Source organism: Panthera uncia (genome assembly GCF_023721935.1).
Source record: "Panthera uncia isolate 11264 chromosome C1 unlocalized genomic scaffold, Puncia_PCG_1.0 HiC_scaffold_3, whole genome shotgun sequence".
NCBI classification, from domain to species: domain Eukaryota; kingdom Metazoa; phylum Chordata; class Mammalia; order Carnivora; family Felidae; genus Panthera; species Panthera uncia.
This window is the reverse complement of record NW_026057584.1, coordinates 22,171,775-22,185,908: the sequence shown is the minus strand read 5'-3', so window position 1 is coordinate 22,185,908 and position 14,134 is coordinate 22,171,775. Positions and strand designations below refer to the sequence as shown.

Below are 14,134 nucleotides of genomic sequence, written 5' to 3'. Positions count from 1 at the left end.
GGCTATTGTTAAGAGGCAATTTATTTTACATAGATGCCTTGTCAAAAATACAGCCATTCTTTCAGTTCACAATTAACTGACTGTTTTGTTCGTTAAGCAACTGCAAACAGGAATCATCAGGTTGACATTCTACAGACTGAATGAGAGTCATGGCATTGGGGAAAGAGAGAGAGAAACACAATTACTGTCCATCAAAATACGTGCTACATTTGATAATCCTCAGAAAGTAACAGTACGTACTTATTAATAAACACATCAAGTCATTGTATTCAGAGAGCGTAATGCAGCAAGAGCAAACAGGAGAAAATAAAGCTTTTGAAGGATGAATATTTTTTGTGCTTGGTTTATTACACTAACCTTAGGACCTTTAGGTATTTACAGCATTATTATCCAATTACCTCTGTATATGTACCACATATCAATAAAAACAGTTTTCCACATTTCTTGAAAGATCAAAAGTATCAAATAGCACATTTAATAGATGTGAACATTAAAGTGAAATTGAGCTTTCAGAAAGAATGCTAAAAACAGAGTACACACCTATAATGTTATCCTCAAGATACCAAAAATGGTGCTCACTGACATTATAAAACCCATTGCTTTTTAAAAACTCACAATGTCTGATTTTTCTATCCCACCACACAGATCACAGTGTAAAAATATGACTTGTGAAGTGCCAGGCACTTTTGTGACTCTGGCAATGAAGATGATCTCTGCTACAATGCTCACGCTCCTCCTATAATTTCTGCTATTTCACCCACCAAATCTAATCTGATCTCTCCTGATCAAGTGTGTTGAATTCTACTTCATCACAAGTTTGGCTCTAAGATCTCAGAAGTGATGTATCTCACTTCCTCCTATCATTATATACTCCCTATATTTTTTTTATTCCACCACTCTGACCAAACCTCCACCTTCAGTTGCTCTCTGCCTTCAGACAAGGCCATTCAGTTCATTAGCTCCTTGGATTCCCAGGCCACAATTACTACTTCACGGACATCTCCACCACCACCACCCTATTTGCATTGACCTTTTAGACACTCACAGATGCCAGGAATACCAGATAGGCCCCACAGTCCACTCCTTCCTTGCCTACTCTCAGGGGATGAATAACAATGATAAAAAGACAGATATATACAGACAGATATATACACGTGTCTCTATACATTCAGTTGGTACTTTCTTCACCTTTGTATAACAAATGCTTGAATAGATGGCTATTCAAAACAATCTCCATGCTCCTAAATCCCATTAACCTGACTGTGAGCTTTTCACCACCTGGGCCTATTCCTTCCTCTTCACCCATAACCCTGTCCCTCCCTCTGGGCTCAGGGGGAAAGATGTCCTGAAGTCATTCTTCCTTCTTAAAATGTGTTGTTCTCCCTGTCCCTAGATCCAGTATCTTCCCTGTCTCCTAAAGTAGTCGATTCTCATCATTATACTCAGCAAAATTTCTTCTTCTATCTGCAACTAAACACGCACAGGTACTCTCTCCTCCACCCTAAAAAGTAGCCCTTTCTTCAGCTCCTGCCTCACTCTACCTTCAGCCCCAGCTCTTCCCCTCTCTGTGGATGTAAAGTCCTCAGAAAGTGCTCTACATGGTTCTTTCCATCTCCTTATCTCCCTAGCTTGAACTCCCAACTCTGCTGAAACTATTCCCTAAAGCATTTTTAGGCCTCGTTCTCCCTGACTTCTCTGTGAGGCAACATTGATCTCACATTCTTTCTTGAAACCTTTCCTTCTGTTGAGTTTTAATTTTCTTATAGCACATTTATCCGCCTATTCCACCATTTCGTTAGCTGCTTCTTTTCCTGTCTCTCAATTGTAGGCTTATCCCCAGGACGCAGTTCACAGTCTTCTGGCTTTCTATGGCAGTACTCGACTCAATGCCTTGATTCTATTTCTAAACTTAAATTTCCTTTTTACGATGACTCTGAACCCTTTATCTCTGGTTCTGACCCTTCACCCTAGCAATGAGATGCTATAGTGTGATTAGCAATGATCCTAGTATCTATGAATAATTGATAAATTATACTAATTCTAATTAGTGAGCTAGAATATATTTTTTGTTGCTGTTAACAGATGAGGAAGGACACTGGAAGACTGACAGAGAAGTATATGCATGTGCAGAAAAGTATGTATGCATGCATAGTGGAAGGAGCAGGGAGAGGGGTGTTATACCCAACACTGGGAGAGGGAGGTGTGGTGTCAAGTTCAAAAAATTGTTAACGAAGAGCTCACAGAGCAGATAAAGAGTGGCACTGATCTCTGTCAAAGCCAGGCTTTCAGACAATGGCTAGAGCTTAGAGGAGAAGATACTCTGCAATAAAACAATTTTTATTACAACCAGACAATAAGTATCAAAATTTTAAATGCATCCACTTTTTTTTTTTAATTTTTTTTTATATTTATTTATTTTTGACAGACAGAGAGACAGAGCATGAGCAGGGGAGGGGCAGAGAGAGGGAGACACAGAATCTGAAGCAGGCTCCAGGCTCCGAGCTGTCAGCACAGAGCCCGATGCGGGGCTCGAACTCACAGACCGCGAGATCATGACCTGAGCCTAAGTCGGTCGCTTAACGACTGAGCCACCCAGGCGCCCCTAAATGCATCCACTTTTAATTCAACTATTCCCGTGTCAGGAATTTATCCTTCAGAGATACTCAGGTGCTTGCAAAACTGAAACTCTAAAATACCAAAGATGTCTATCTAGACAGGATAATAAAGAGATTCCAGAGATTAAGAAATAAAACGTCATATATATATGTCTGTATACACACACACACATACATATACACATATACATACATACATACACATATATACATATACACATATATATACATATATGCATATAAATATTTCTTGTTTTAAGGATCCAGAACAGCATATGACATCCCAAGGGTGACAAGGGATACCCAGCCTTCAAAATAATGATTGAAAATTATTTTGTCCTTCAAATTTTATACCCAGTCATCTCCCACAGTAGAAAGTGAACAGATAATAGTAAGAAAACTGATCTTTTAGTGCAGGAAGTTAGAAAGTTAATAAATAATGTCTAAAATGGAAAAAATCAAGAGGTAGCAATAGAAACCTATTATTTGGAAATGTAGATGTAAACCATGAAGAACTAAGAGATGAAAGAAGTTGTATCTGGAGTACAGATGAAGCAAATGAATATTTTTATTATGTCTCTGACTTAATGACTGTTGATTATAGTCATGCATAATTTTATTTTATTTTTTTAAGATTTTTTTTAAGTACTCTCTACACCCAACATGGGGCTTGAACTCACAACCCTGAGATCAAGAGTTGCAGGCTCCACTGACAGAGCCAGCCAGGCACCCTGTTCACAAATAATTTCAACTAAAACTTTGTAAAGGCCATGGACAAGGATATTCACTCCAGCACAGCTTATTAAAGCCAAAGACCAGAAACAATCTAAATTTTAACCAACAAGAAAATGGTTAAATAAATCATGATACATCTCCCTGACGTATAGTATCTTCTCATCTGAGGCTTACAATGCTTATACAAACACAGAGAACCTCTTAAAGGACACATAATAAATTGATCATAGTGGGTTCTTAAAGAAAAGGATTCAGGCCCACCTGTCATTCCCTTAAATATTTAATCACCATATACCTTAATATTTTAATGCATGTATTATTTCAATTTTTAAAAACTTAATATTAGAAAGTTCTTCACAATCCAGTTAACTCCAAAGCAAGCAACATTTTCTTGCACTGCTCCTCCACAAAAAAAAAAACCTCTGCTCTCAGCAGGCCAGTGTCTGTAACATTTCTCAAATAATACCCAAGATCCAAAACCAGATTGCTCAGGCTGTTCTCCCATCCTAGAATACACTTCCTCCTCACAACTCCCAAAACTATTCAAGCCCAACACATTATCCAAATATTATACAGGATGATATAATAAAAATGACACTAAACAAAGCACAGAAATTCTTGAATTTTAGTTTCCATACCATCACTCATGCAAAATCTGTACCTTGCACCATACATGTAAAGAACACAAGGTCGACTGCAATACAATCTATATTAAGGAGCTTATAATCTAACTAGGTAATCTGATAAGCAAAGTTAGTGTATGATTTAAGAGAATTACAAAATGTTCTCAAGTTCCAGAGAGATGGCTTCTAGTTGGAGCCCTGGAAATCAATGCTGAAAGCTAAATTATTTTGTATTTTATCTGCTTGATTCCTTATTTTTCCCCCTGGTCTCCAAATAGATTCTAGCCCTACAAACAAGAGATCTTGACTTTCATTTTTTCTGAGCTCCCCACCACTACCTCCCTAGCATGGTGCTATACGAACAGCAGAATTTCGATAAATCCTTAGTGAATGAAGCAAATGGAAGAGTACATGCAAAAATGAATTTATATTAAGAATTCTATTTTATCTTTACCCTATTCTTTGTTTGATATACATATATATTAGAAAGAAAAAAGTCCAGAAGAATAAGAAAAGACATTTGCATGGTAACAGGATTTTTGTACCTTGAAAATTCAGCTACTCTACTTTTTCCAATCTGCAGTCATACTTCTGTTACTTCACATGTAGTTGATTTGGAAAGATCAGCGCAGTCAGAGGATTATAACTTGGGGAAGAACTAAGTAGGGAGAACAAACAATTTTTTTTTTTTTAAAAAGGGCCTATTGATATAAAAATTTCTTTGCAAAGAAGAAAAGGAAAGTAAATTCAGTTGAGATTACAATACTGAGGCAGACCTATTTCTTAACAGAATGGCTCCCTAAGCTTACTGAGATAAACTGCTACTTAACATTAGGCAAGATAGCTACCACAATGCTCTTACATTTTAGAAAATCGCCAAGTTATTTTTAAGTGTGGACCAACACATTTAACACCAAAATGCACAGACTCTTCAAGCCAATTAAACAATCTGTTGTATTTGTCTTCAGAATAAACAAAATTGTTAACAAGGGATATGAATAATGACACAAAGGCATCTTATTCTATGTATTTTGTATGCCAGATTCAAGTAAATCACGGAAAAAAAAATTTTTTAATCATGTCTAATTATTTAGTGTTGACAAATACTGAATAAATCAAGGAGCCAATATCCCAAAAGCCAAATGGGCAATAGACTCCTGTCTATTAATGACTGATTATAATGGGATCTATTGTTATGAGACAGATGAGCACAGAGAATATTATGCATACCTGCCTCAAATACTTCTGGTTATTCTGTCCTTTATTTCTTTTCTTCCAAAGCAAAACAGTATCTAAGTAACTGTCCTTAAAGCTTTACCTCTTCCACCTAATGCTCAAATGTTGATTTTAAGGCTCTTTATATTCTCTTCCCTGCTCACTTCCAGAAGTGTGCTTTCAAACCATCTAATGCAGATGACTGTCAAGAGTGCACTCCCAGCCTATAAAATCTCTCCTCAAAGTCCCAGGCTCATATTAACAAGAACTTCACTTGTAAGACCATCTCCAATGCTATGGGGAACAGGTGCTCAATGTCTCTGGTAAGTTTCTCTGGCAGACACAAGCACTATAGAACACCAGGTATGTGGAGGCCTATAATGGGTCTGTGTAACTCATGGTTCTACCTTTACCTCCCAGGGCAAAAGACCTTGGCTTCTACATCTGCTCAAGACCCTAGTCATTGTTTACTATAGGTAACTAACCCCAGGAACCTACAGAGGATTCTAGGTGAGTCAAGTGAAATTAACCAGGTCCTTATGGTATTCCCACTTGCAAAGACTCCTTAAATGTGATCCTAACTTAACCTAAATTCTTTAATGCACTAATTTAACAAACGCTAAGAAACCATGAATTCAACACTGTGGCCACAAATGTGAACCTGTCTTTATGAAATGTGTATCAAAGAATCAAAATACCACATAAGTAAATACATTCTACATTTAGAAGAGATATAGGATACATGCTGAACACCAATGATTTGTGCCCTTTTCTGGATGTATGTTAAAAGTCAATAGAAAGTTTTAAACAATAATTTGTACCCAAAGGAAACTCATAATTATGGAATCTGCAGAACTAGAGGGAGTCTTAGAAAGCCCTTTGTCCATTTTCCTCATTTTATAGATGAGGACATCAGAGTGACAGGAAAGTTACACAAATTGCTCTACTTAGGAATTATGTGAACCAACTGAATAGTCAGTTGTTAGGCTACCAATTACTCTCTGCCCATCTGACTCACTTCCCCTTTATTCTACAGTACCTTTTAGCATATTGTGATTAGCATACTCCACCAGTCTCCATCTATGAAACTCTTTCCGAGGCCCAATTCAAAAGCCATGAAGCTTTCCTACACTGGCACCATCCAAGTACACTTCTCTACATCTCCTTGGCCTTCATCATAATTTACCCTGAACTCTGTGTGCATTTTACCCCTTATAGTTAAGCGTGTGCTCCTTAAAGGTAAAAAATGTCTCACCATGTCACCACTAATGTGGTCCATCAGTGATCACTTATGGTCCTAAAGAAGAACCAGCATCAGAGCAAGCTAAAGGAGTAATCATCCCACTTAAGGATCACTGGCCTAGTAAAGTGCTTCTGAGCAAAGCTAATGAAGACAAAAGCTTAATGCTGGGGTCAAGAAATCTATCCTTTATTTTACAAACATCCATATAGCACATAAAACATAATAGGCACTGCTCTAAGAATCTTATAAATATTAACTCATTTAATTCTGGTAACCTCATAAGATAGAAACTACTACTAATTCATTTTCACAAATGAGAAAAGGAAGCATACAAGACAAACTAATTTACCCAAAAATCACTGAAGCAGGATTTCAAGCCAGGGTTCAAAATTAATGTTCTTAATCACTAAGTGATGCTATAAGAGAAAATAATCTTTATCGCCTTTAAAATGACAAAAAATAATTTAGAAAAATAAAATCATCTATGCCAAAAATCACAAGATTGCTTTTTTACTTTTTACTAAAAGTTGATTTAAAAAGTGCTAGAACTCCAGGGGCGCCTGAGTGGCTCAGTCAGTTGAGCGTCCAACTTCAGCTCAGGTCATGACCTCATGGTCTGTGGGTTCGAGCCCGGTGTTGGGCTCTGTGCTGACAGCTCAGAGCCTGTAGCCTGCTTCGGATTCTGTGTCTCCCTCTCTCTCTGCCCCTCCCCCACTCTCACTTTGTCTCACTCCGTCTCTCAAAAATAAACAAATGTAAAAAAAATTTTTAAAAAAAGTGCTATAACTCCAAATTACACTATTTGACTCTACACAAATTACACTAATGACTCTACACAGGTAGAGGTCAACCTGCACACACCTAAAAATGTCAAGAGGTACCTAATTTTAACTCACAAAATAGTGTCATATGACACTTGGGGTTTACATTACAGCCTTTATTATTTTTTCCTACTTCCTTTAGGAACACATTATTACTATGCTTTCTGTCAGCCTCTCAAATGATACGGTCTTCCTGTCTCATTTTTCCAAATCTTTAAATAGCTTCTATCTGGTTGTGGGGCTTGGACCTAACACAAATGTCACATCTGGCCTCTTGAAAAAATTTCATCAGCTTCACCTTGGAGTCCTACTTATGTTAAAGGTCAAGAAACGATGCCCTGTAATGTAGCCAATCCACCCTCACCCACAAGCAATGCTTCCCGTAAAACAGATGCAATATGCTGTATAAGACAGGTGACACCTGGGAACACAATATAGATGACAGCTGCAAGCTGAATGTGAGGGTAATCGGGGTAATCACTAGTCCACTGGGTAGAACTTTGAAACTCTGTAAAAGGGCATACTGACACACAATTTGAAGTAACAGGACACTGCCAGGAATGGTAGGTAGCAAAGCAAGAAGCAGACCATCCTGAGTTGTTCTTTGAAGCAATGGCGTCAGGCAGCTACAGGGAAAGGCGTGGGTGGGAAAAAAGGGGTTATCTTCCCTGGGTAAGAAGAAACGGGCCACGCTTTATACACTGTAGACAGTGCCAAGACATATAGAGACACCAACAGGAATGCAAAATCACTTCTAAATATTAAATCCCGTGTCATATAAAATTTTACACTGAGGATTTTTAAACTTAAGACATTCTACCTATTAAAACAGTTCAGCAAACTATAGCTTATGCACCAAATCAAGTCAGTAGACTGTTTCTGTACAGCCTTGAGCTAAGAATGCTTTTTATGTTGTTAAGGGTTGTAAAAGACAAAAAATAGTAAGAACACAGATGGTGGTCAGCATCAGTTATTATATGACTCTTTACAGAAGTTTGCCAAGCCCTGGTTAAAATCTGCAAAGACACCATTGAGATTTAGTTGTTATTCCATCAGTGGTTCATATATTAACTTTTTAAGAAAATTCACTAGAGTTCAGTATTATTCTCCACCCAACAGGATAAGTTGTAATAAAAGTCTAGACCTAGTTACTGATGTCTACTTTCAGTCCTCTGGCTCTTATTGTCTGCTCACTTTTGTTAGAAACTAGAAAAATATTTGGCAGGGATAAAAACTGAAACTGGCAGGATGCATGGATGGCTCAGTTGGTTAAACGTCTGACTTCAGTTCAGGTCACGATCTCACGGTTCGTGGGTTCGAGCCCCGCATCGGACTCTGTGCTGACAGATAGGAGCTTGGAGCCTGAAGCCTGCTTTAGATTCTGTATCTCGCTCTCTCTCTGCCCCTGCCCACTCACACTCTGTCTCTCTCTTAAAAACAAACAAACATTACGGGGCACCTGGGTGGCGCAGTCGGGTAAGCATCCGGATTCTTGGTCTCCACTCAGGTCATGGTCTCACAGTTTGAGTTCAAGCCCTGCATCTGGCTCCGCACTGATGTTGCAGAGCCTGCTTGGGATTCTCTCTCTACTTCTCTTTGACCCTCCCCCACCTGTGCTCTCTCTTTCTCAAAATAAATAAAATTAAAAAAAATAAAAAATTTAAAAACAATTTAAAAATAAATAAAAATAAACATTAAAAAAAATTTTTTAAGTGAAATTGGCTGTATTATAGTTCAGGACAACCTACAGATTACTCTTCTTTTTATAAAGCACCTATTTTGCCTTCACCAAACCATTCAGCAAGCAGGCTATGCTTTTTTTGTATTTTTATAAGACACCTATTACTTATCACTTATTCTATAACCACCATACTCAACACTTTACACATATAATTTCATTTAGTTTCCCCCCTCCCACAGAATGTTAGCTTCCTAAAGACTGAGGTTTTTGCCTGCTCTGTTCACTAACGAATCCCCAACGCCAAAATAGCACTTTGCAGGTGTTCAATAGTATCTTTCTTTTTTTAATATATGAAATTTATTGTCAAATTGGTTTCCATACAACACCCAGTGCTCATCCCAAAAGGTGCCCTCCTCAATACCCATCACCCACCCTCCCCTCCCTCCCATCCCCCATCAACCCTCAGTTTGTTCTCAGTTTTTAACAGTCTCTTATGCTTTGGCTCTCTCCCACTCTAACCTTTTTTTTTTTTTTTCCTTCCCCTCCCCCATGGGTTTCTGTTAAGTTTCTCAGGATCCACATAAGAGTGAGTATCTTTTATTAGTAATGAATCCCCATAGGTGGATGAGCAGAGCACTATTATCACTCAGATGGGGAAACTGAGGCACAGAAGTTAAATTACTTGAGACATGGATGCCTGGATGGCTCAGTCGGTTAAGCGTCAGAATCTTGATTTCAGCTCAGGTCATGATCAAAGGGTTGTTGGGAGCAAGCCCCCCGCCATAGGGCTCTGTGCTGACAGCACAAGCCTGCTTGGGATTCTCTGTCCCTCTCTCTCTCTCTCTCTCTGCCCTTCTCCCCACCTCATGCATTCTCTCTCTCTCAAAATAAATTTAAGAAAAAAAATTTTTTTTAATAAATAAATAAATGACTTGGGCCATAATGTCAAAGCTGGAACCTGAACTCAGGCATCCTGACTCTACACTCTTAAGTGAAGCACTATGATGTTGCCTCAGTGCCTTCCATACAGAAATGTCCCATCTGAATGTCTAACTTTTGTTTAACTACTAAGGTGTTATTATAATTGCTTCTATTATAGCAACTAGCAGAGCTAGTTTTAAATTTCTTATTCTCAGATGGAGGACCCCTGTGTTATTAAAAAACACAAACAACTCAGAATGTCTCCATGTATTCTAGCAAAAGTGCCGCTTTTCTAAGGAGCGCGGTGATTTTTTAAGTTTTTGTAAAACCAAATATAAGTGCAAAACTCGGTGACAGTTAAGTCCTCATTTTTAAAGAAACAGCTGCAGTAACTTGTGCTTTATGTAAGTTCTGCGGGTTGGAAATGGTTGGGGGGGGGGGGGGGGGGGGGTCAAAACAAAGTCCAAAAAAGTCAGGCCAGCTACAAGCAGAGAGAAAACCTGAGTTATATCCATGCAGAAATACAAAGCTGTGCACACAGCAGGTGCTCAATCAATGCTCTTGGAAGAAATGATAAGGGTGACAAGCCCTTCTTGGTTTGTATACTAGGAAGAGCTACAGGAAAAGCATGGAGTACCAGTCATGAACATGATGTCTTCAGATATAATGAAAACCTTGAAGTGAGAGGGCTCCCATGGTGCAACAGCATGAAGGAAAATAAGAAGCAAAAAATGATAATAAATAGCATCTCTAAGAGCCGGAACCCCAAGCCATACAGCCTTTTGACTAAACCAAGGAAATGAGAAACTGAGTGAGAAATAGAATGGCGGTGTCCATCACACTGCCATCTTCAATCTACCTCCAGCAAGGGTCCCCCAAACTCTCCTCTCCCAAGAAAGAGCTGCTACGGAGTAATGGTCAAAGGATCAGCTCAGCAATGAGTGACAGCTGCTTGAAGCTTAGCGGGCCCCTTCAAACTTGCGCAGCCCGGGGCAGGAGGGATTCCAGGCCCAGTAAAAAGTCCCGATGCCTTAGCCCCACCCCAGCCCTACAGATTCAAAGTATGGAGGCGGGGCCTGAAATCTGCATTTTTTTTTAACCACACCTCCAGACGAGTCTTCGGCCCGCTAAAGTTCGACAACTACCACCTTAGTCGGGTTTGACGAAGAAAAGACAAGCAAGCAGCGCGGAAAGGAAGGGGATGGGAGCGAGGGAGGGGACAACTAACACCAGATCCCTGGGCAAGTACAAAGTCTGCTCGCCGACCCGACTGCGGGGCGGGAATGGAAGGAGAGAACCGGGGGTTTGAAAAGATCCCCTCCCCCCGCCCTCGCGGCAACTCGCCCGAGGGTCCATCTTTACCAACGCGAGCAGCGCAGCAGCTTCTCCAACCGGTCGAACGCGGCGCGGCTGTGGGCCCAGGCCCCGCGCCCCTCCGGCTCCATGGCGGGCGCGGGACGAGGCTCGTTCCCGGACCGGACCCTCGGCTGCCGGTTCCCCGGCATCGCCCCGCCTTCGCCGGAAGGGCTCTTCCCAGAGCTGGAGACGCGGAGGGCTCGGCGGGCTCGGCGGGCTCGGGCAACGACCGAGACGCGACCAACCTCCGACCCGACCCCAGCCCGAACGGTCCCAGTTTCTGGGCCGGCCGGGACGCTGGGAGGGCGGGGCCCTGGGAGGCGGAGCCCCGGAAACGCGCCAAAAGTCCCGCGCGCGGGGCCGGAGGGGTGGGGCTTGCAGTTGGCGGGAAAGGGGACAGGTCCAGGCCACCTAGAGGGGAGAAGATGCGAAAACGCGAGTCCTTGACTTTTCTGAACCGTGGGTTTTAGGGACCTCAAAGCGAGGAACTTTTAGTAGAGACTAATCTCTAAGGAGTGCTGTTTTGACTACCATAGAATTTGGAAAAGTTTTGGTCCTGACACTGAATGTGCCACCTTCTTCACTCCTAACAAAGTTAACTTTCTCCTTCCCCTCCCCCTTCCAGGTTTTTTTTGTTTTGTTAAAGATATGATGAGGGAGCTTGGGGAAAGCTAAAGGCAAAATACAGGCTGGTCACCACCCACCCCCAGGCGCAGGTGGAAAACGTGATAATCCTCAGACACTTCCTGGCTACCCAGAACAAAGGAAAGGGGTTTAGGTGCTTGCCCCGCCGTAATGTGGGAAACTAAGGAAATGAAAAATTAAATTCCTTTACTGCCCATTGACAAGTCTTGAAACAAGCAGTGACCTCCCTCTAGGAGCTCAGCTGCTTCAAGGATGACACTTTGGGGGGCAAAAGAGAAAATTAACATTGTCCCAAACTCCAGGATCCTGTAAGTCAACTTCCTTTATCTCAGCTACCCCAAGATACATGCTGGCAATCATACTCCAAGTTTGTGCCCCGCCCCCCATATATATCTAAAGGGTCTCATGGCTGAAGTTTTATTAAATGGTAATAAATAGTGTTTCCCTAGCAACAGCTAGCCCCTCAAGGTCCTGGAAACCTTGTTTCCAAAATTCCTTAAACTCTTACTCTATCCCTGACCCCCTCCCAACCTGAGGATATATAATGAGCTACCTGTCAGTACCCCAGTGCAGCTCTTCCTGCCCATGGGTCTTGTCCCCATGCTTTAATAAAATCCCATTTTTGCACCAAAGACATCTTCAAGAATTCTTACTTGGCCTTCGGCTTCGAACCACCCCACCATCACCCCAAAACTTCATCAGATCCGCACAATGATCTCTCATTGCTCACCATATTTTATGGATAACACCTACTGAGCACCTTCACCCTCTCCATCCAATCCGCTGCCAAATCATTGCATTTGCCCCTCTGACTTATTCTCAAATCTACCCACTTCTCTGTCTTTACTCCACCACAGGCCCCTTGTCTCATTTTTTACTTAGATTGTTGCTGTAGCCTTCTGGCTGATATCCCTGTGTCCACCCAAGTCCCCTCCAATCCTTAGGCTACACTGTAGCCATCTAAAACATTGCCAAATAACCACTTGGTTAGTGGAAACAGAATAGGTAAACTAAGGAAGATCTTAAAGGGTGTTTTAACTGACCTATAATAGCATATTAAACTAACCAAATATTTTCTTAAACTCACAGGCAGTCAAGAAATTGATTTTGATTATTAACCCTGTTAAGCCATTGCTTACTCTTTGCGGAGCCTCAGAGAAATCAAATTCTAGAAAAGTTAAAACATTAAATACACTTAGAGATGCTATGGTATATAATGGAGTAAATTGGGGATTTCAGGAGCCAGACATCCCTACTTCTAATCCCACTTCCTCTGCTAAATAATTGTGTGATTTAAATCAAGTCTTAAGTCCTCTGAACATTAGTTTCCCTATCTGTAAAGTGGGAATATTTATTTTGTAGATCTGGAGGATTATAATGAGATAAATGTAAAATCACCTGCATCATAAGTGCTCAATATATGGTAGGTAATATGAAGATGCTTACGTATATAACCAGTACTTTTTTTTTAAATGTTTACTTATTTTTGAGCGAGAGAGAGGGAGACATACATAACTAGTACTGTTAATGGTTTACTTACCACAGAATAACACTGAATATTTTTATCAGATGCTTTTGTAATTAGGACATAATGTAACTGAGCAGAGTAAATGCAAATTTCACACTTTGGACCAAACAGTTGTTACTGAACTATCTGTACAGTACTGTTAAATGAGTTGTGGTGCAGGGGCAGTGAGGTTTTCCTGCTGTTAGTTTCCTCTTCTTTCCCTCTGCCATTGCCCCATCACCTCTCACTACATCTCATGAAATTCTCAGCAGCTGGTTGATGGCAGCCATAGTAAACTCATCAAGAGAATAAGCAAGGTTACTCTCTCATCTGCAGCTTCCCCTTCCATTGCCTTCCTCTGGTGCTGCTCTGTCATTATTTTTGAGAGACAGAGACAGAGTGCAAGCAGAGGAGGGGCAGGCACAGAATCCAAAGCAGGCTCCAGGATTTGAGCTGTCATCACAGAGCCCGATGTGGGGCTTGAACTCACAGACTGCAAGATCATGACCTGAAGTAGGCCGCTTAACCAACTGAGCTGCCCAGGTGCTCTCCCCAAAAATTTTTTTTAAAGAGAGAGCACACAAGCAGAAAAGAGGGTCGGAGGGAGAAAGAAGAAGAGAGAACGCCAAGCAGGCTCCACACTCAGCGTAGAGCCTGACTCAGGGCTCAATCCCAGGATGCTGGGATCATGACCTGAGCCAAAATTAAGACTCAGACACTCAACCAACTGAGCTACCCAGGCATCCCACTTTACCTTTCCTTTTAAATTTTT

General features: G+C 40.9%; 1 protein-coding gene across 4 annotated transcripts in view; it reads right to left on the bottom strand.

Moving 5' to 3' along the window:
- Positions 1-11,453, bottom strand: part of BARD1 (BRCA1 associated RING domain 1) — an 82,895-nt gene extending 71,442 nt beyond the window's left edge. For 2 of the 4 annotated variants that reach the window (XM_049614968.1, XM_049614969.1), the window contains exon 1: positions 11,217-11,453. In XM_049614968.1, the coding sequence (XP_049470925.1) occupies positions 11,217-11,359 (143 nt within the window). In that variant the 5' untranslated portion in view covers positions 11,360-11,453. Of the gene's footprint in view, positions 1-4,518; positions 5,116-11,216 lie in introns of those variants that run through there. The other 2 variants (XM_049614971.1, XM_049614970.1) reach the window with 2 other exon arrangements.
- Between the last annotated feature and the right edge of the window lie 2,681 nt (positions 11,454-14,134).